This window comes from Dasypus novemcinctus, chromosome 3 (assembly GCF_030445035.2).
Source record: "Dasypus novemcinctus isolate mDasNov1 chromosome 3, mDasNov1.1.hap2, whole genome shotgun sequence".
Classification (NCBI taxonomy): Eukaryota; Metazoa; Chordata; class Mammalia; order Cingulata; family Dasypodidae; genus Dasypus; species Dasypus novemcinctus.
This window is the reverse complement of record NC_080675.1, coordinates 136,897,560-136,918,435: the sequence shown is the minus strand read 5'-3', so window position 1 is coordinate 136,918,435 and position 20,876 is coordinate 136,897,560. Positions and strand designations below refer to the sequence as shown.

Genomic DNA, 20,876 nt, shown 5'->3' with positions numbered 1-20,876 from the left:
TTAAAGAATGGCTCCAATACTAACTACCCTATAGTTTTGTGGTCTTGGGAAATTTAGTGAAGCTTCCTGAGCCTCAGTTTCCTTATCTGTGTAAGAGAGAGCGAATGATTCCTGTCTCATACTGCAGCTGCACAAGTCTGTGGGACAGTATTTATAAAATACCCAGCACAGCTTCTGACGTGTGGCATGGACTTCACAAAAACTCTATTTCCCATAGGTTAATGGGATAGCTGGGGCACTTAAATGAAAGAGACAAAAGAGCAAACTCACTCTACTGGCAGTTTCACAGCCTAGAAAGGGAAAGCATTTTAAAGACTATATTCAAACAGATAAGGATTTTTTAATGCTACGCTTCTCAAAGCCAACACTAACTTCTCAGCAAAGACGACCAACCCAGTGGGTGACCCAACTAACAACAGGGTCCATTATAAAGAAATGTTGCTCAAAGATGTAAAACTGGGAGGTTTTTAAAGAGTTTATTGCGTGGCTGGCCAGCATCCTTGCTCTCTTCTCCTAATAGAGGCAAGCCTCAGATCAGTCTCCAAAACTGGGAGTTTTAACTGGCAACTTTAGTAACGCATTACTAGAGCCTCAAGGAAAACCCTCAGTTCCCTTCTTCCCCAAATAAAAGTAAGATGGAGAAAGTGTCCCCTGGTTTTGTGCCTTGAGGGAATTAGAAGCCTGGCCTTTATGAAGTTTCAGACTGAATTTCAATCGTTAGGGTCTACAAAATACTCATCTTCCTTACTGCATAAAGCTAAACAAAATGTACTGGTTTTTCTCAAGTCTTATATTTGAAACCAGAGAAAATGTAATTTGTCTGAGATAGCTTATGAGGATTAAGCTAATGGTGAACTCTGTAGCTTCTCCTTAGAGAAAATAGAAGAGAAAAAGAGTGGCTACAGTAAAAGCAGTGCACCACTTTCCCATCTACAGAAAATGTGTCTTGGAATGGAAAGTTTCAGAGATTCTAGACTGGACATCCACCTCACTGGGGGAAAGGAACTGTGGTTCTCACCACAGGCGCTATAACAAATGTTCCCGCCAGCTTTTAAGACATCCAGTATTACAAGTGGTTACAGCAAAATTTCCTCAGAGCAAAAACTGTAGTCACTAAATATTTTCCTGAGAATTTACAAGTTGTGGCTCACAGGATCTTTTTTTTTTTTTTTTAAAGAGGAAACTAAAATTATAAAGCTGCTTGAGGATTTTAATTTCAAGAAAAGCTTTTACAGTGATGTTTATTAAAGTTTGAATTTTCCATTGCAAAATGAGCAGCTAACGTTCCTGCATGGTGTTTAGAGGGCAGAGCTTTTCATGCAATTGTCAGTCCTGGAAAAGACCAAAATGCTGACTCGGCATAGCAGACTGCAGGACTGCAGAGAAGGGGAACAGCTTCTTATTTGCCCTGGATATAAATATTTTCACATGCTGTGATGTGGAACTCTCTTGCATATACATAAGTTCCAAGATCTTGGAATAGAAAACTACATTGCTTCAGGGATCTCCCTAACTGTCTCGGTTTCTCCCAAATATCTGTCTGGCAAATGCACACAAAGAATTTTCCTTTGCAAGCCACTGGTAATTTTATATTCTCCCTGCCTCTTTTCATTCCAGGTCTCACTGCTCTTGTGTCTGAAATGTAAAACACATTTCAAGTTGTAATGGTGAAAAGGGAATACCTTAATGAAAACGTCAGCTGCTACAAATGCAAGGCCAATAGTTATAAGCAACTTGCTGTTCTGCATTTAGCAGTATGTTCTCTTTCCTGGCTGCTTATGCATTATTTTCTATTTTGCTTCAGTGGTCTGGGTTGTAGCAAGAAAACCTGCTTGTTTCACACATGGGGAAGGCAGGTTATAAGAACTCAGATGTGGAAAGGGTCCCACACAGATCTGGTCCCCACTAGAAAACTTGGGCAGGTCAGTACAGAAACCAAGGTTCACTGGTGGTTCTATTTTTTTTAACAGTCTCTGGGGCCAGAGATCCAAATCTCCCTCATAAGCAGTCTCTTTCAGTTTTCAAACCCCCTCAAGGCTGCCAAGCTCCCCAAGACCCAACACTTCTTCCTTTTGTCCAACCTAACTTTTCCTTACTGCAATGTTACTCTTGTTTATGAAATTTGAAACTACTTGTTAATCTAATGACTTATGACTGCAAGCAATCTTACTAAAATAGGGCATCTACTAAAAAACAAACAAGAAACAAAAAACTATGATGGGCCTGCATAAAGAATCAATAGAATCCTGATGAGGGTCTTTGATAACTGTTCTTTCTTGGTAGTGACTGAACAGAATTATTCATGCTGCAGCCTAAAGACTCAATCAGTCAAAAATCTCAAAATGCAGGCACTGTTAGAAACTTGAGCAATCCCATGCTGGTTATATATGTATGTAAGTACTTATATATGATAACTCTATTTCCATGCATTGTTACGACATACGTTAGACAGTGATTTTGTTTTGGATTTCATTTCTATGGTGTCTCTGGGAGTCATTACCAGGATTTGCTTAAACCCAACTCCCTGAAGAAATGGCAGCACTGAATAACTTGGAGCATACTGACTGTCATCACAAGCAGAAGGGAAGATAAGTCATTCAGGAACTTCTTGAACAGGGTTAGCGCTCAATAAATGGTTGCTGAATTTCATGGAATATAGTTACTTTCATCTTTCCAGTGGCCCCTGCAATTCCCTCCACTGTTCCTTATTTTAGATTGAGCTTTCTTTCTTTAAGGCGGCTCAGGACCCAGATCCCTTAACGTTGATACCCTGGTGCTCCGCCTATCCTGAGTGCTTTCCAATGGATGCTTCAATTTCTCACAGGTATTAGAGATGGGAGCTCTTAACAAACTGGCCTCAGGGGCCAAACATTTTGCCATTGTAAGACTCTTATGGGTCCAGGCATTCTGAGGCAGAGTCTACATTGGCCATAAAGAAAGCTAGTTTTGGAAAGCAGGTAGGTAATAGTGAGAGGTGGCCATATAGGTTAGGGGAGCAGAGCTCTCACCCAGTTCTGAGAAAGCCACCAACATTAACTGGACAAGATTTTGTTTCATGAAAGCAGGTTACAAGCCCTTTCTCAAGATGAGGGCAGCTAAAACCCACTGGTGGCTCTTCCGACACTTCAGTGAGTCTTTGGAAAACATAAAAAAAATCAAAGGGGAAGTGATATTGGGGTACAGGAGTGAAAAGAAGGTGGGACAGTGTATGGCTCTACCCTTGGCCATGCCGGGCTCAGGCATGTTGTGAGAGGCATCAGGTTGGGGGTTGGGTGACCTGCTGGAATATCATGCACAGACTGCGTCTAGAAGCCCCTTCCCCAGGGAGCCCCAGAAGTGAGCCAATCTGACTCAGAAATGGCAGTCAGCTTCAGTAATAGCCTGGGGCTCCTGGTCTTGAGCAGGCAGCCCAGGACCAGGAACTGGATCTGCTTCTGGCTAGGAGGTGGGGGTCTCGTGGAGTGGAGCTAAGCTATAGAGAAACCCTGGGAGTGGGCACCAGTGTGCACTTGCTTCTTAACACAGGGGCCTTAAGATGGCAGACCTCCTCTGGCTCCGCTGTGGCCGCTGCCATCTGGCCCTGGAGAGCCAGGTGCCCATAGTCACTTGTCATTTGTGAAGCCAGGCCTCCCAACTCCTCCGGGTTAGTAACCGACTTAGTCATCTGGAAAAAGAAAACAAGCAAGACACACACACACAGAGAAAAGCATGAGAACTGTGTGTTAATACCACTGGAAGCCAAAGAGTTTCATTCATTTTAAGCCCCTGACAGGGTAAAGGCCGAAACTTGCATTTGGGGCAGGGTGCTGGAGGGGGCGGTTCAAGCCAAGCCCATGCTGCATTGCACACACAGGTCAGGGCTGCGCAGACACCGCCCAGTTCCTCCCAGGCCAGCAGGTTCTGGCAGAGTCGGGTGGGCGACATGCTCAGCGTGGAGGCCGTGCAGAGTGGAGGCCAGCCCTCGGTGTCCATTCTCTGGGGTGGTGAGAGTGGCAGCTTCTGGCCAGCCCTGCCCTGTGAGGACACCCAGAGACGCTCCCCCAAAGAAACCACCAGAGGGCGCACCCCGGTGAAGCGCACATCCCTGCTTATACCCTTCCACGGGAGCTGGTCTGGTCTCTAGGAACCCAGAAGCAGGTTCCACACCGGGCAAGGGAGGGCATGAGGACAGGGCTGTTAAGGAAATCGTGAATGACAAATGACGAATAAGCCGAATGGTTTGGAGGAAGAGACTCCTAAGAATGCAGCTTTGTAGTAAATTTGTGCCAAAGAATGACAAGGTTTCAGCCCAAAATTATTTACTGTAACCCAAAGGGTCAAGTTCTACCTTTTTATTATCAAAATATTCAATATTTCTCTTCTGTTTTATAGAAAAAATGATCTCAATTTATCTGACCTAACTAGAATACTATTTTCTGGTTTTTCCTCTTTCTCTGACAAAAATACCTCTTAATTCTCAGAACAGCAGTTTTAGCCTAGAAAGGTATCTTGTCCCTCTTCAGATCAGAGGCCCCCCTCCTGCCCCACCTCTTCTCTTTGGACAGGACACCGCCTCTTTCTTTGCAGTATATGAAGGCAGGATGGGAATGCTCAGCCTGTCTAAAGCACGTTTACAAGGAAATGAAACGGGTTTCAGGCTGACATGTAGTTCCCCAGGAATGGAAGCTGAACTCCAAGGGAGTGAGGCTAGACCAAGAGCTGCTCCGTTTGAGCCCTGCCAAACAGAAGCTCGCTGATCCTGGGGGCGACCTGATGAGGGGAAGGGATTCTCTCCATTCAAGGGCCTGGCCTATGCTCTCATGGGCAGCAATGCGGCTCGACACTGAGTTCCTTAAGAGCACAGAAACCAAGTGACAAGACAGGCCAGCCCAGAACCTTGCCCAGGAGATATCCCAGAAACATCAGGAGACCTCACAAAAATGTTTTCACCCACTACTGCCCTGTGCTTCCTGCTCATCGGGAACTGACCATCACAAAGGCTGCTGGATTCAACTATGATCTGCCCCGTGAGCTTCCCCAAGAAGGGCTGGTCTGGGTCCAACTCCAACCTTTCCACAATACACTGTGATGGGCATCATTCTTACCTCCTTCCCCAGCCCACATTCTTCTAAACAACAAAAAACCTGGCACAATCATAGGGTTTCTATGAATTCAGCAGTGGATGCCTTTGTGGTCCAAGCTCAACCTCTAGTGGACACACAATTACATGACAAAGCCATTCAGAGAGGTGCCTGGGCCTGGTGGGACAGGAACCAGCCTGGGGCCTGACTGTGATCCCTCCAGTAGGAAGGCCACTTGATTTCTCAGCTCAGCCCCATGTGGCAAGCATCAATTTTACCCCATAACAGGAACTTACTTTCTATATACTCCTATTAATTCTTTGAGAACACCATTTGCAAAACTTTTTAACATATCAAGATACCATTCACTGTCTCTCAATGCTATTTATACCTGAGGATCCACACAATCCAATTCTGATTTTATAACATTTACATGTAAGTCTCCAAAATTACCTCCCAAAGTTACATGCCTTCCAACACCAGGAAAGAAAAAATTATGTAACCATCCTGTTTAAGAGCAGCAATACACTTACTGTCCAAGTATTATACTTTGCTTCTGTCAAACAATCTTCTGTTCTGTTTTATCCTACAATTTCTTCTCTTATACCCTAATTTTAATCTATAAACACTCCTCAAGTCCTCTAAGAGGGCGAATGGGATTTTTCTTTCTCCTTACCTTCAACTTCCTTCTCGCTCCTCCTTGAGTATCATTTTCTCTCCTTCCTTTGTTTCCCTGTCCTCATGCCCAAGTTCCAGTCATCTTTACGTTCCTCTTTACAGCTTTATCATGAGATGGTAACTCCAAAGTACTGGGACTTTTAGGCTACAGGCAGCCAGAAGAATCACACATAAAAGACAGACACCAGGTCCCAGGAGAAATTAGAAACAGGACTAGTTCCTCATCTCTCTGACACAGACCCTGAATTGAAGACTCAGTGGTGGTGGTGGATAAAAGGGCAATTGGCAGTGGGTAGGGCAGCTCTTTTTCTTCTTACCATTTCCTGAGCTGTTACCGCAATGGCTTTGGAGTATTTAACCACAGTCGTCTGATAGTCGACAAACGTTCCCTTTGGCTCTGGAGGAGTGCCTTCATCCAGCTACAGAGGGGAGGAAAAGAATCCGAAGTCACAAGAAGCATGTGCAAGTGTGGACTGTACTTACTAGAATTAGGAACTTTGAAAACTGGAGCAGTCCTCAATGATCTTTTGACGCAGAGTCTAGAGAATTCTGACTTTTGTGACAAGGATTTCCCGTGGAAAGTGCACATAAGGTGCTCAGGGTACAGGCAAGAAGAGGCCCCGACTCTCTCTGCAAGGAGTGGGAGGGGTTTCCAGAGGAATGGATGTTTCAGCTGAGCCTTAACAGGTGAGGAGGAACCTGCCACCTATAAAAGGTGGGAAGGGTGTTCCCCTGCAAAAGGAACAGCATTCAAACACACGGTGGTGTGAATGAACCTGACAGCTTTAGGTAAGGACAGAGTGGCAGAAGATCAGATGGGAGAGGAGGCAGAACCTATATTGCGAAGGGCTTCCCTAGGAACAGCATTGCCCACAGATGTCTACACCCTAGAACCCTCACTTACGATCTAAGTGGGGGATGAGGAGAATTATATGGGAAGGTACTAAGAAAGACATGAGGTTCACCTGACTCTAAGTGCAACAGGAATTTAGAGAAGGGAAAGATTATTGTGGGGTAAAACAGCTAGGGCTCTTGAAGGATTGGGGATATATTGATTCAGAAGACTTGTATTTGAAACCTGGCTCCAGAGCTTGTGAATGAGCCTCAAGCTAGCTACTTAAACTCTCTGAGCCTCAGTTTCTTCACTGGTAACTTTCAAACTTGTAGGCTGCCATCAAGATCAGCTGAGACAATATGTGGCCACATGCTACACAAAGGAAGAAAAGATGATGCCCACGATAATAGGGATGATGATGATGATGATAATGATGATAATGTCAATGATGACTATGATGAAGAAAAAGGCAACCCATCTTCACCACCATCATCATCGTTACCATCATCATTGATCACTGGATGATATTCCAGGTGTGGAAACCAGGTGAACAGAAATAAACACGGGAAGAGTGAGCAGAGTGAGGTCAGCCTGACTTGAACAGAAGGGAGCTGCTGAGAGAGTAGCAGGAATGCGGTTGGATCTGTTTTATGGAGAACCTTGCAAAGCGTGAAGAAAATGGTGGGCTCTGGCGGGAAGTGGAGAAGATCTGTCCGGAAGCTCTGTGTTAGATAGTTTGGAGTCAGAGAAGAGATTAGAGACCAGGAGGTCAATTAGGAAAATGTAAATGGAGTCTTTGATAAGAAATACATGTTGATCAGGCACAAGCTACAATGTAAGGAGAAGGAATGCCTACTGTAGCATACGACCAGGCTGTACAGCCTAGGACATAATTTTCAAACTATCAACACAAACTCCAGGCTAGACCTTAGATTTAAAAAGAGTTTTTGTTTGGTTTGTTTCTTTAATTTTCTTTCTTGGCAATATTAAAAAAAGAAAAAGAAAATGTACTGGATGCTGAAAACACAAAGGCGGAGAACCACTAACTTCACTGGATTCTATAGCTAGGGAAACCTGGGTTCTGAAGGGTTGAGTGATTTACCCAAGGTCACTCAGAAAGCAGATTACTTCTTATTAATCTATTAGTTTCAAAACCTTCTAGTGCTTAAGTACAGAGAATCTTGGCAGGAACTTCCACAGCAGAAGCCCCAAGGGTGTCAATAATTGCATCCAAGTTAGAATCACTGTTGGGTACACTCATATTTTTCTGCCAGTATTGCCTTTGAGAATTTTAGGTAATGATTCTACTAGTACCTCAGTGTTTTTAACCAATTAACTGACACTTTGGTAGAAAATGCCCACTTTCTAATGCCTTGCTATTTAAGGCTCAAGGGACCTGAACTATACTTAGTACGAAGTCCCTAGAAACAGGAAGGCTGGGGTGGGCTCAAAAAGGGGGAGCAGGGGAAGAGTTGGAATGGGGTACCTTGGGTGCCAGGTTGGGGTAGATAAGAGTTTATGGGTACCAATGAAACCCCAACTGTATATTGTATAGAACTGTGGGGGGGAAACCCCACAAAAACCTTTGTTTCTGGCCCCTGTGGCTTACGCCATCAGCAGTTCCCAATTTAATACCAGACTCATTTCCCAGTCCTTCCAGAAGAATCAAGTGTGTACTGGGCTGAGAGAACTGCTTTTCCTGTTGATGCCACAGCACAGCACACAAGGCTCAAAGGTTATGAGCAAAAGCATTCAAGGATCTGGCTTCAATCTACCAGGGATTTATGGAATTCTTCCCTATTTCTAGAGTGAGTCTGAAAAGCTGCTCTTCCTAAGAAGAAAAAGATTATCATTTGAATTTCTAATTTGTACCAAGAAAACTTTGAGCTCTATTATTTAAGGACTCTGGTGGATCCATGGCTTATTTTCAAAGCTCTGGTGCTCTGATGTCCTGAAAACAAAACACTCACTGGAACTTATCCAAGGGCCCTGGGAAAGAGGGAATTTCATTCATTTTCTGCCAAACTGTCCAGATTTGAAGTATGAGAAGTTTACACCAGAAATTGAGTGCCTTGATCAGGCAGAGTCCTGGGTACTTAAAGGGAGCCATGGCATCCCAGCTTGGACTGGCTCCTTAATCAGTCTAATAATGACTGCATAATGTTTAAGGATAATTATTCTAATTATAGTGCTATCTAGTTTCAGGCTATCATTTCTTTATGGAGATGTGAACAACCAATCTTCTCAACATTAGCAATTAAAGACTGCTTATTATCTTGAAAACCCGTATTAATGGATTCACAATCTGACAATGGACATTTCAAAACAAAGATGATGTCTAAAATTCTTGGCTATGCTTTCACAGGATGGCAATTAGATGTTGGTGAACAATTGCTAATTTTAATGAATATTAAACTGACATGACAAATGAAGGATTCCTTGGGGAAAAGAGCAGGCGATTCAAAGTTAAAGCTGTCTCCAGTCATATTTCCCTACAGACCCAACTCAACTGATGGGTCACTAAATGAGAAAATGATCGTGATTTTATCTTCCATTTCCACTGCGTACAAGCATTCATACTATTTTAGTGGGTTCCACATCTGTTAAGCTATCAGAACCATGGGGAGATTTAAAATGTTAGAGATTCCTGGGCTCCACCTGATAGATTGAGCAGGTTTGGTGGAGTGTGTGTGTGAGGGGTGGGCAGGAATCTGCATTTCTAAAACTCCCCAGGGATTCCAAAGTAGCTGTTCCAAACACCAGTACTTAGGAATCACTTCGCTATTTCACTTTGCGATTTGTTCCTTATAACACTCCTGAGGTGGACAGGGGTGATAATTATTTCCAGTTTACGAATGAAAAAAACCAGTTCCTTTTTTCCTGTTCCTGTGTAAAATTGGAAGGATGGGTGCTACTGGTTTACAGAAGTGAGAACGGGTAATATGATGGACATCGGACTGGACATTTATACATCAACGAGAGCTTCTGAGAAGAAGGTTGTTGGTCTCAATCTTTGCCCTCAGTCAGCTCCTTAGAGAAGAGCACTAGGGGACCAAATTGGAGGGAATCGGAGGAGGAAATGGAGCCGAGGACTGAGGGAGGGCGCCTGCAGCCCAGACCCACCTTGCTCATGGCTTCGGCTATGGCGTCGACCATGCCTCCCACCAGCCCCACTTCGCTGGCAGCTTCGTTCAGCGTCACCATGATGTCGTCCACAGCCTCCTTCATCAGCTGGGCGGCTTCCATGATGGCGTCGTGGGTGTGCTGTGCCTGCAACGGGTGAGAGCTGTGAGCCATTTTCTGTAGGCAAGAGAAACTGGTGCTCCATCTTTTAAGAATCATTTCACTTCCTTTAAGAATAACCTTAGAAAGCCAAACACAAGACAACATCCACCTCATGGAACATGGCAATGTATTTTCCCTTTTCTTTGTAAGTTTGTTCACAAAATAAATAAATAAAACCAGAAAGACAGATGGAAAAAGAAAAAAATCCCTTTCTATAATCAAAAGGAAAATAAAACCATAGTGATAATCAGTGTCTTATGACATGAGTAATTTTATATGCTACTAGGTTCAGGGTGGTAGAAAGTGAAGTCACAGATTTCTGAATATAAAATTGATACATTTAAGAAAAAACTAATACAAGGGAAAACTGTGTTCACAACAAAAACACTTCTTTTCAAGTTGTGCAATACACTCTAATTTCCTTCCTACAAATAAGATTGAGTTACAGAAATGTAGGTATGTGTAAGAGAAATAAATCTGTAGAAGGCCTAACATACTTTGGTACTATGTCACAAATTACACTGCCACATGGTTGGAGGGATGAATGAGGAGAGTTCTCCAAGGAAAGTCACTCTGCAGGCAAAGCCCTGAGGATGCATGTGTTCCCTGCACTCTACCCAAAGGTGCTTAAAAAACTGCAGGTGTTTCACCCACAAGTCAACACTGAACAGGGGCTCAGCAAATGAATGAATGAATGAAAGCTTGAGACAATGGCAGTGACGGACTCCCTGAAAGATACCTCAAATGGCCGTAAGACGTGGGGGAAAGAAGAAAGGCCCTGGGTCGGCAGAACCTGAGTTCTAGTTCTACCTTCACTAGTAACTAGCCAAGTGGCCCTGGGCTTGGCTACCTCCTAAGTGGGGATAACTAAAATGACACCATGCAGGGAGATTCTGATGAGATGACAGGAGTGCAGGCACTTTAGAAATGATACGCATTTGTGCAAATGTCAGTTATGACTTCAATAATAAAATTATGTCAGAAGATAATGAAAAATAACCTTAAGGAAAACAATGACCCCTTGACTCTTTACCACGCTGGTGTCCACCTCTCTCCCTGATTTCTCAGGTTCTCCCTGGGGCAGGGAAGGCAGCCTCCCTCCCTAGACTTATTTCCACTCCTCTCTGGATGGAGGCCTGGCTGACATTTGGCTGGCCTCTTCACAGCTCCACCCTCTTCTCCCCAAATCCTAAATTCCCTTAGGGTCCAGCCCAAATATCCTCTTCCCAGAAACCCTTCTTGGATGATTTTGTCTGCAAGCCCTCATGCCCCTTCCTTTGGATCCCTAGAGCCCCAAGAAGCAATTCTGGAGCCAGAATCATCAAGGGGTGAAGTGTATTTTTTCCTACACTTGAAGCTGGCTGCCTCGATGAGCAGACTGTGGTAGAAGTGACATTACTTGACTCCTAGGGGTGTTGATGCAAAATACCAGAAGTTGGTTGGTTTTTATAAAGGGTATTTATTTGGGGTAGGAGCATACAGATACCAGGTTACAAGCATAAGTTACTTCCCTCACCAAGTCTATTTTCACATGTTGGAACAAGATGGCTGCCAACATCTACAAGGGTTCAGGCTTCCTGGATTCCTCCCTTCTAGGGTCTTGCTTCTCTCTGGGTTCAAGGTTCCTTTCTTCCTGGGGCTGGCTTCTCTTTCCTCTGTGTGCTTACTTCCTGGGGCTCCAGCTTAAGGCTTCAGCATCAAACTCCAACATCAAGACTCCAACAGCAAAAACCCTCAACTCTGTCCTTTGCCATGCCTTTTATCTGTGAGTTCCCACCCACCAAAGGGTGGGGACTCAACGCCCTAATGACATGGCCCAATCAAAGCTCCAATCATAACTCAATCTCATCCAAGTACAGATGAGATTACAAACATAATTCAATATCTATTTTTGGAATTCATAACTATGTCAAACTGCTACAGTCACAAAGATGATATAGCCTGCACTTGACTCTCTCTCAGGATGTATGTCTCTGAACCCCGACCCTCCACGTAAAAAGTGTCGTTCACCTGAGGCTGTATGCTAGAGACTGCATGGAGAGACCACGGAGAGAGAGCCAGGGGTGCTTCAGTTCTTTCAGCCCAGGCATCAGCTATGTGAGTGAGTGACTGCACCTCAAGCCATTCAAGCTACAGCTACCACCTGCCTGCAGTAGCACAAGAGACTGAGTGAGAACCATCTAGCTGAGTTCAATCAATTCCAGAGCCAGAAGAGATAATAACATGTTGTTCTAAGCCACTAAGTTTTAGAGCGGTTTGTTTGCAGCAACAGATAACTGGAATAGCATTTAAAGAAAAGCTCCTATGCCAGCTGTGGCACTTAGGGAAGACTTTTCAGGGTAGGATGTCCTGGTCAAAGCTGAGACCTGGAGGAAAAAGTCCCCATCAGCTAGGCAGAGTTGATGGGGTGAGGGAGGGAGCCAGATGGGGGTGGAGGGAGCTCCCAGGCAGAGGAAACATCTGCACAAAGCCCAGAGGTGAGAAGGAACACAGACTGTGATTATGTGAGCTATACATGCAGTGTCTAGTGCGGTGCTGCATGCAGCTCCTGTCCCCCTTTTATTAATATCTCACCCATGCCAGCCCCATCTGCCCACCCAGACTGCATCTGCTTTGCAGAAAATTTATTCTGCTTCCCTCTAGAAACACAGGGTTTACAGGAAATGAAGGGCTCGATGAAGTTACCAGGTGGTTTACCAGCCCAGGTGGGACTAAGGTAACAGGTGAGACTTATTAATTCTTATATTCAGAGGTGCTTTCATATGGATAACCTTCACAGGCTGTTGGTGCAAATTTGTCCTCTGGGGACTTGTTTAGAAATAAATGGGACCATCTGTTATGCCACAAAACAGGCATGGGTGAGGACACATGCTTGCGGGGAGTCACAACAGGTTCTGGCCACCTCTCTCTGCAGGACATGGGCTGTGCTTAAGCAGGCCATGATGACACATGCTAGCTTGCCTCCAACTGGAGTGAGAAGCATCTGCTGCATTTACCTGGACTCTGGCAAGATGCCAAGAAGTAGAGTGTATTTGATACAATTCATGAGCCAACCTCAGGACCAAATGTGACACTGCATACAGTTTTTTTGCTTTTGTTTTTCTCTTCATTTTTTTTTTATTTTTTAAAAGATACTTAGATTACATAAATGTTACAGAGAATATATAGGGGATTCCCATATGCCCTGCTCCCCACACCTCCCACATTTCCCCACATTAGCAACATCTTTCATTAGTGTGCTACATTCATTGCAATTGATAGACATATTTTGGAGCATTGCCACTAAGCATGGATTATAGTTTACATTGTATCTTATACTCTTTCCCACTCAATTCTGTAGGTTATGGCAAGATATATAATGGCCTATATCTGTCATTGTAATGTCATTCAGGATAATTCCCAAGTCTAGAAAATGCCCCTTTATTATACATGTTTTTCCCTCTCTTTACCCTCAGAACCTTTGGTGGCCACTGCCTCTACATTCAAGGATATTTCTTTCATTGCTAGACTCACAAGAAGTCTGTATACATATAGTTTTTAAGTCTATATCCTTGTGTCTTGAATGAGGCTTTTTAGCATTTTACAAACGATGCTTCTTTCTATGTAACAGATAGGAAACTGAGAATAATAATTTTAAAACATGTAGTGGCAGCAACTGGAAGAAGAGCTGCTGTCAGGTGTGAGGGCCTCCTTCGTGTCTGCACTGTGTCGGTCGGTTTCATGTGTAACTCCTTTAGTCTTCATACCCCACCATAAGGAAAGAATTGTCAAGCTCTAGTACTTATTTGGAACTTAAGTGCTAGCGCTTATAAACCAGTCGGCTGTCTGCTAAAGCTATGGCACTGGTCAAAAGGAAAATGAAAATGAACACAAAGCTAGATCAGATCAAATATATTACCACTCTTGAAAAAAATAAACCTCAAAGTAGGCAATGTCCCATCTACAAAGGGGAAGTTTCAGCCTGTGCCCTGCAGGGTGCTTTTAAACCAGGCGAAGTCACCCAGGCACCACAGGGCAGAGGCAAGGCGCCGCAGGAAGCTGGTCCTTGTGGTTGGCTCGGGGCCTGCTCACTCCATGCCCTCCTCTCTATTCCAGAAACAACCTGCCCTCCAGCTCTCTTGGTTCTGCCTCCCATTGTGGACTTTACACTTGCACTGAACTTGTTGCCAGTTTAGAGAACCCACATTTGCCCCTTGGAGCTCCCCAGGGCACAGCCTGCATGTGCCTTCTGGCCCCTGATAGCTCACACCAGGTGAGCCCCGACTCAGGGACCTCAGTCAGCACTGGGTCACCTGTATAGTGGCTCCGGTTGCCCTGGACCACTTCAGAGGCAAAGAACCCTTCTGAAAGACCCAAGAAATTGCATCTCTACATTGGTAGATGAGAAGGTAAGAAAAGTCAGGAAGCGATGATAAATGACTTTAAATAAAAGAAGAATTTCAAGAAGGGGATATGTGAGTCATAGAAATTGGCCTTCTCTGCTGAATTGAAAATCTATGGTGTGGAGTACAGTGTTAACTCAGCAGGCTTGACCCCAAGCCTGCATATTCCAAAGAAAAGACTGGCCCTTAACCAGCTCTCGGGAAATAACCTCTAAGCCCTGGGAATATCCTGCTTGGTAAAAGTGTCTTGGTATAAGGCCAGATAGTTTATGCCAATAATGTGGTTTATGGTGGGGCTCTTGAGCCGTGCTGCATAAGTATGACCTCTGGAGGAGCTGGAGATTGAGCATCTAAGGTCAGGCACATGTGTGTCCCATGCCTGGGTGACTGACCCCAACAAAATCCCTGTACACCAAGGCTCAGGCAACTTCCCTGGTGGGCAATACTTTGTACATGTTATCATACATCATTGCTGAAGAATTCAGCACTGTCCTTAATGACTCCATTGGGAGAAGACAACTAGAAGCTTGTTCTTGGTCTCTCCTGGACCCTGCCCTATGTGCCTTTTTCCTTTGCTGATTTTAACCTTGTCCTTTCACTATAATAAACCATAACCATGAATATAATAGCTTTTCTGAATTCTGTCATCCTTCAAGCAAATCATTGCACCTGAGGGTATTCTTGGGGACCCCGACACACACAGGAAGCAAGAAGAGCTCCTCAAATACAATATCCAATGAGACATGAAATATGTTGACCATGGGTGGTCATTCCCGGGGCAACTGTGTCAGGACTGATACCCTTCTCTCTTAGGGATGTGAGATTTAACTGGTAAATGTAAGTTGATCACTGATTTCAGCATGTACTAGGCCTCCTGACACAGAGACAGTAAAACACAAAATGTGTGGACTGGCTTATTTTGACTGTGGAAGTCTAAAAGACGACATTTCCTATATGTAACTCCCCAGAGAGAGCATCTCTTAGAAATACATTGTCATTTATATAGAAAGTGAAATGGAAGGTGTTTATTTCTCTGAATCTCACTTTGAATGGGATGGCTGCTAGTGACAGAAAATGTCAGTAAATCTATACATTCATATTAAAACAAGGTACACTAATATTTTGGAGAGAGGTGAGAGCTGCAGGCCAAGTATGTATCTTCTCTCCCACATGGGCTTAGAAGGGAATCAGAAGCAAATTTTGGGGGCAGAAGTAACAAATTACAAAACTACTCCGTGAACTCCATGGGAAATTTAAAAGCCACAATGGGTCACCAAAATCTACAAAAATACACCGTTTATCTTGGCTATCCTAGAAACAAATTGCCCTCCCATCTGCCTCTACATGCTACTTGTGCTGTTGAATTCTCTAGAAGGCCTGCTCTCCTTTACTACACATGTTCAAATTTTATGGATCCTTAAAGGGATCAGCTCAGGGTCTATCTCTTCTGGGAAGCCCCTCCAGGTACTCTAGGATGCATCTAGGGCTCTGCTTCTGAACTCCAATGGCAACTTTCATCTTCATTACCCTGCCTAGATCCAATTACGCACATCTGCTAGCTACAGACAACAGTATTAGTTACCCAAAAACACTGTGGCATCCCAGTTAAGGCATGTTTAAAAGACTAACAGCAATGTAGTAAATGCAGTTAATTGGCAAAACAAAAACGTTAATTTAAATTCTGGAGGGGCTCCTTGTTACTGCTCCTCACAGCATAACACATGAGAAAAAAAATCAGGTTTTTTTTTTTGGCAAAACATGCCTTAAGTTCATGTCCAAGGGCACCTTACCAACTTTCTTTATTATATTGTTTCAACTACAAAGCCCAGTATAGGAGACAGAGATGTCATGGAGTATGGAAAATGGTAGATGGCTATAGTGGGTTAGGCTTCAACTTTAGTACACAGGGACAACAATTTAGTTAGAAGTGCCTGAGAGTGGATAGGGCTGTGTTTTTGCTGGAGTGTTAGAGGCAGAAGCTGGAGGAGTCCATCAGGGCTGCTGCAGAAGGGAGTACCTGGAGGCCGGATGAGGCAGAAGGGAGCTGCGGGGTGGGGAGAGGGTGAGGCTGCGCAGCAAAGGCCTTTGTAATGCTTGTGAGTCGTTGACACCCGGCTCTGGGGCTACCACTTTTTAATTTTTTTGAACACCTACTGTGTCAGGTACTCATTTAATCTCACCAACCACCCTAAGGAGGTATTCATTATTAAACCGTGTCTAGGTGACAAAACAAAGAAATGAAGTCATTTGCTAGCAAGAGGAATTTAATTGTTATGTCTGATCCCAAAACTTGTATTATCTTTCAACAAATCAAAGCCACAGTAATCATTTAATCACATTTTATCCCCATTTCCTCTGCAAGCAGGGACCTACAACACCTAATACACAGTGAACTCTAATATATATTTGTGCAATGAGTAACAGCCGATTTGATTAGGGCTGGGTATCATACCCTCCAGGAAAGGGCCTAAAAACAAACCTCTAGTGTCCCAGGCATCCACTGTGACATCGCCCGTTTTAACTGATCATCAGTGCTTGTGGTCATTCTCTGGAAACTATTTCTCACTGGCTTTCAGCCGCCACTTACAAGCAGAGGATACTGCTATAAAGCTTACAGTGCGGATTATCTATGCTTCCAACACTAGGTTCCTTGGGATCAAAGGAAATTCTCTGAGGAGCTCTGAATGTGCAGTCCAAAAAGATGTGCTAGTATCTTAAAAATCCAGAAAAACTCCTACATAGAATTATTCTGCTGAGACTGGAACCCTCTAGGGTGGTGGTGGTGGGGCCCACACACAGCGGTAAACAGCCCCAGAGAAAAGAAAGCTCAGAACCGGGCCGGGGGGTGAATGTGGCTCCTCCACTTGGGAAGCTGCAGAGGTGGCTGACCTGAACTGGGGCTCCTGTCACTCATGTCAGGATAGCCTTCTTTGATCTTCTAGCTCTACCCCTCCCACTTCGGCAACTAGACTTATTTTTCCAAAAGTCTCTCAACAACTTGAAGGCAGTGGCCAGCTCCTAATTTTTTTAATCATCTCCAGAATTAGGTTCTTAGTAACTAGCAGGTGCATGAACGAAAACTAAATACAGAAAATGCCAATATAAGGCATTGTCCACATTGCTACCAGGATGATGTTTAAAAAAATATGGATTGGTCATGCCATTGCCAGCCCCATCACTCTGCCATAAATGTCATCCATGAGAGAAACAGACATGCTATCAGCATCTTTGATCATTTAAAGTAGCTGGGAACATATTAAGCTGAAGAAACATTCTACTTGCAAATTGGCAAAGGAGATTTTCATATTAAACTACTGTCCCCAAGGCAATAGAAGCAAATGCCATGAGTGACCTTGTACCAGGTTTTGCCCTGAACTTTAGCACCTGGACTTGAAGTGACATTCACTGAGCTTTCCTTTATGTGTAAAAATTGAGTGTTAGACTGAGCAGGCGCCCAGCAAGTATCACAAATTTTACTCCTGTAATAATCACCTCACCCAAAAACACCTGCCTACATGCTCTGCCACAGGAAAAAATAACTTTTACATAAGCTTTAATTATGTACAATTCTCGCTTTCCCCCTAATGACCACTGGGAAGGCCAACATTCTACCTGATAGAGGGAAATCAAATGCCAAAAAGCAAGAGCTGGAGTTTTACCTCGGAGGGACGCAAACACAGAAGGAACGGCCTCTTAAGAGTCATAAGTGAGTCTCGGATATCCTGAACCCTACCTTGGGGTTTCCTCCACCTTCTTTGGCTGCGTACAACATTTGCAGGGCAGACTCTGCGAGCGTTTTGGTCTGGTCCAGCACCGTCATCTGCTGCTGATGGTCAAGAATCTTGGAGGCAACACCAACTGCAGCTAAGATCAAGGGTTCAAAGTAGCTTGCTAGCTGAGTGACCTTTCAAGGAAAAAAAAAACCCACAGATGCATTATGTAAGTCCATGGGTCTCCTCCAGAAGCACAGCTGGCTGGGAGGGGGATGGGAATGGGGAAGGGATGACTCACTGGGAGAGACAGAAATTTGCTAAAATTTACCTTTGAAAGCACTTGCTAATTAATGAACTGCTTGGTTTTTCCCCCTTTGGAGAGCTCCACATCTCTTTAATGATGGCTTAGGTGCTAAGAAATCCACTCTGAGATCCAGAGTTAGGTGTGAGAATTGGATTCAATTTTACAAATTCTCAGTTCACAAATAAAAACTTTTTATAAAACGAAAGATGAGTATCTTTTTTTTTTTAAGATTTATTTTATTTATTTCTCCCCTCCACCCCCCATTTCTCCTGTTGTCTGCTTTCTGTGTCCATTCATTGTGTGTTCTTCTGTGTCTGCTCTCATTAGGTGGCTCCAGGAACTGATCCTGGGACCTTCCAGAATGGGCGAGAGGTGACTACTCTCTTGCGCCACCTTAACTCCTTGTTCTGCTGTCTTATTTTCTCTCCTCTATGTCTCTTGTTGTGTCATCTTGCCGCGCCAGCTCTCCACGTCAGCCGGCATTCCTGTGTGGGGTGGGGCGGCTTTCCCACACAGGGTGGCATTCCCTTGTGGGCTGGCACTCCATGGGCCAGCTTGCCCTCACCAGCAGGCCCTGGGCATCGAACCCTATATGGCAGACAGGAGTGCAATTGGTTGAGTCATATCCACTTCCCCCAAAGATGAGCATTTTATAAATCTAGAAGGAAGGGCAGGATTGGGAGAGGGGCAGGAGGGCAGCGGGAGCTGAGAAAAGAAGCTTCAGATCAAAGGCACCCTCCCAAAAGCTTTTGGGGAAACCAATTCAATTGCCCTCTGCCGCATAGAGACTAAGCATTTCAATCAAGCCTTCAATTTGGAATAACAGCAAAACGATTTCATATCAGCTTAGATGTTCTGTTCGTGATCGGCCCAATCTGGGAGAAGAAAAAAGTCGGCCAAGGCAGCTAACCATTGTCACAGTACGGGCCTATTTCCAAGATGCCTGAAGGAAGACAGGAGAGCGACACCAGAACCCCCAGGCTCACCAGCTGGGGACCGCGGGGCCACATGTCACACACATTTGTCAGGTGGGTTCCCTAGGCCAGGCTCTGTGCTAAATGTTTAACATGCATTTCCCATTTAATCTCCACAATAATTTTATTAGGTAGATATAACTGTCATCCCCATTTTTCAGATGAAGAAGCTGAGGCTTAGACATGTGAGGCAACTTGCTCAAGCTTATGCAGCGGAGAGGTGGAGCTGGGGCAGGAACCAGGCCTGACTCTACAGCCCAAGCTCTCAGCCACCTGAGCTCCCAACCACAGGCTCTACTTTCTCTTCACTGCTTTTAATTTTTACTCCAGTTCTGCTGCTACTGTAACATTTTATAAACAACAGAAGTTTATTGTCTGTTGCTTTGAAATGTCTTTAAAATAAAGTCAGAATATAGTAACACTCATCTACCCAGCACTGAGAACCCCAGATTTTAGCATTTTGCTTCAGATACCATCATCTATTTTCACTCAGACAAAACGCAATAGCAACAATCACGCTGATCTGTTCTACCCCTCATCTTGTGTGTCAATCACTAAGTGCTAAATTATTTCCACCAAGTGGATTTAAGTTCAAACATTTAGCCAGCAACTCCCCTTCATGCTTCTTTCTGTTACGCAGAAGGAAGAGTGAACGTCATGGGGATGCAGGCAGGCAGGACATTTCACATCACTGGGTCAGAAGCAAAGGTGGAGGGGAAGAGAGAGGGAGGTTGGTGGCCAGGCAGGGTGGGCTGGGGTGAGGAGGTCCAAAAACTGAAAGCCCATCAGATCTAATAGTGAGATGAGCTAGCAATAAACACACTTTTACTTTTTTATCCCTGGTTCCATTATCTTACAAATAGGTTTTGAAGTACTTGGGCAGCGCTGCTGCTGGCCCTTACGGCTCCTGAGTATGAATTGTAAAGGGGTGTCCCTTCCTCTTGGGTGGACGGGGATGGGGGCCAGAGCACATGACAGGGCAAGCTGGGTGCAGGCTGGATTCCAGCCCCACTTGCCCCTCTGGCCAAAGGCAAGAGGCAGCCCTACTCACTCGTATCAGATTTCACCTTTTTCCCTAGGAAGAGCGTTGATGAGTCAACAGGCGTCAAGGCTCAGGATTGGCTCTTTATTTACTATAGAGGGGTTCAAGATGTGCAATTGTACATATTTGCCAGATTAACTTAAATAGTATATTCCATTAAGTCAACTATAAAATGCCAAGGGTTGATATGGGATGAGAATAATTAAATACAGTAACTAAAGGGCACCCTAGCTCCCCATGCAGGGCTATGGCTGGGAGATTAAGAGCTTTAACTCTAACTTCAGAGCCCCTGGATTTGAATCCTCCCTGCCACTTTCTTATTAAGAAATCTTAGGTAAATTGCTTCATATTATTAAACTTCAGTTTCCTCATCTGGAAATGGGGAATAATAGTACTAAGCTTGTCAGGACTGTTATGAAGATTATATCACTGTACATAAAAGCACTTAGAATAGTGCCTGCCACATTGCAAGCACTCAAGCAATGCCAGATTGTAGTTCTTCATATAGCATGGGCAAAGGTTTTGAAGGGATGTGCTTTCCCTGTACTTAGGGAGGATAAACAAGGATTCTAACACCTTCTGTTCTGGAAAGACATGACAGTC

General features: G+C 44.3%; 1 protein-coding gene across 11 annotated transcripts in view; it reads right to left on the bottom strand.

The window, feature by feature from the left end:
* The window catches only part of TLN2 (talin 2), a 476,435-nt gene that overhangs the window by 63,495 nt on the left and 392,064 nt on the right, over window positions 1-20,876 (bottom strand). For 10 of the 11 annotated variants that reach the window (XM_058294297.2, XM_058294301.2, XM_058294305.1 and 7 more), the window contains 4 exons: window positions 17,974-18,144; window positions 9,697-9,843; window positions 6,056-6,157; window positions 3,545-3,664 (listed from right to left, as the gene is read on the bottom strand). In XM_058294297.2, the coding sequence (XP_058150280.1) occupies window positions 3,545-3,664; window positions 6,056-6,157; window positions 9,697-9,843; window positions 17,974-18,144 (540 nt within the window). The remainder of the gene's footprint in view (window positions 1-3,544; window positions 3,665-6,055; window positions 6,158-9,696; window positions 9,844-17,973; window positions 18,145-20,876) is intronic. The other variant, XM_058294306.2, reaches the window with a different exon arrangement.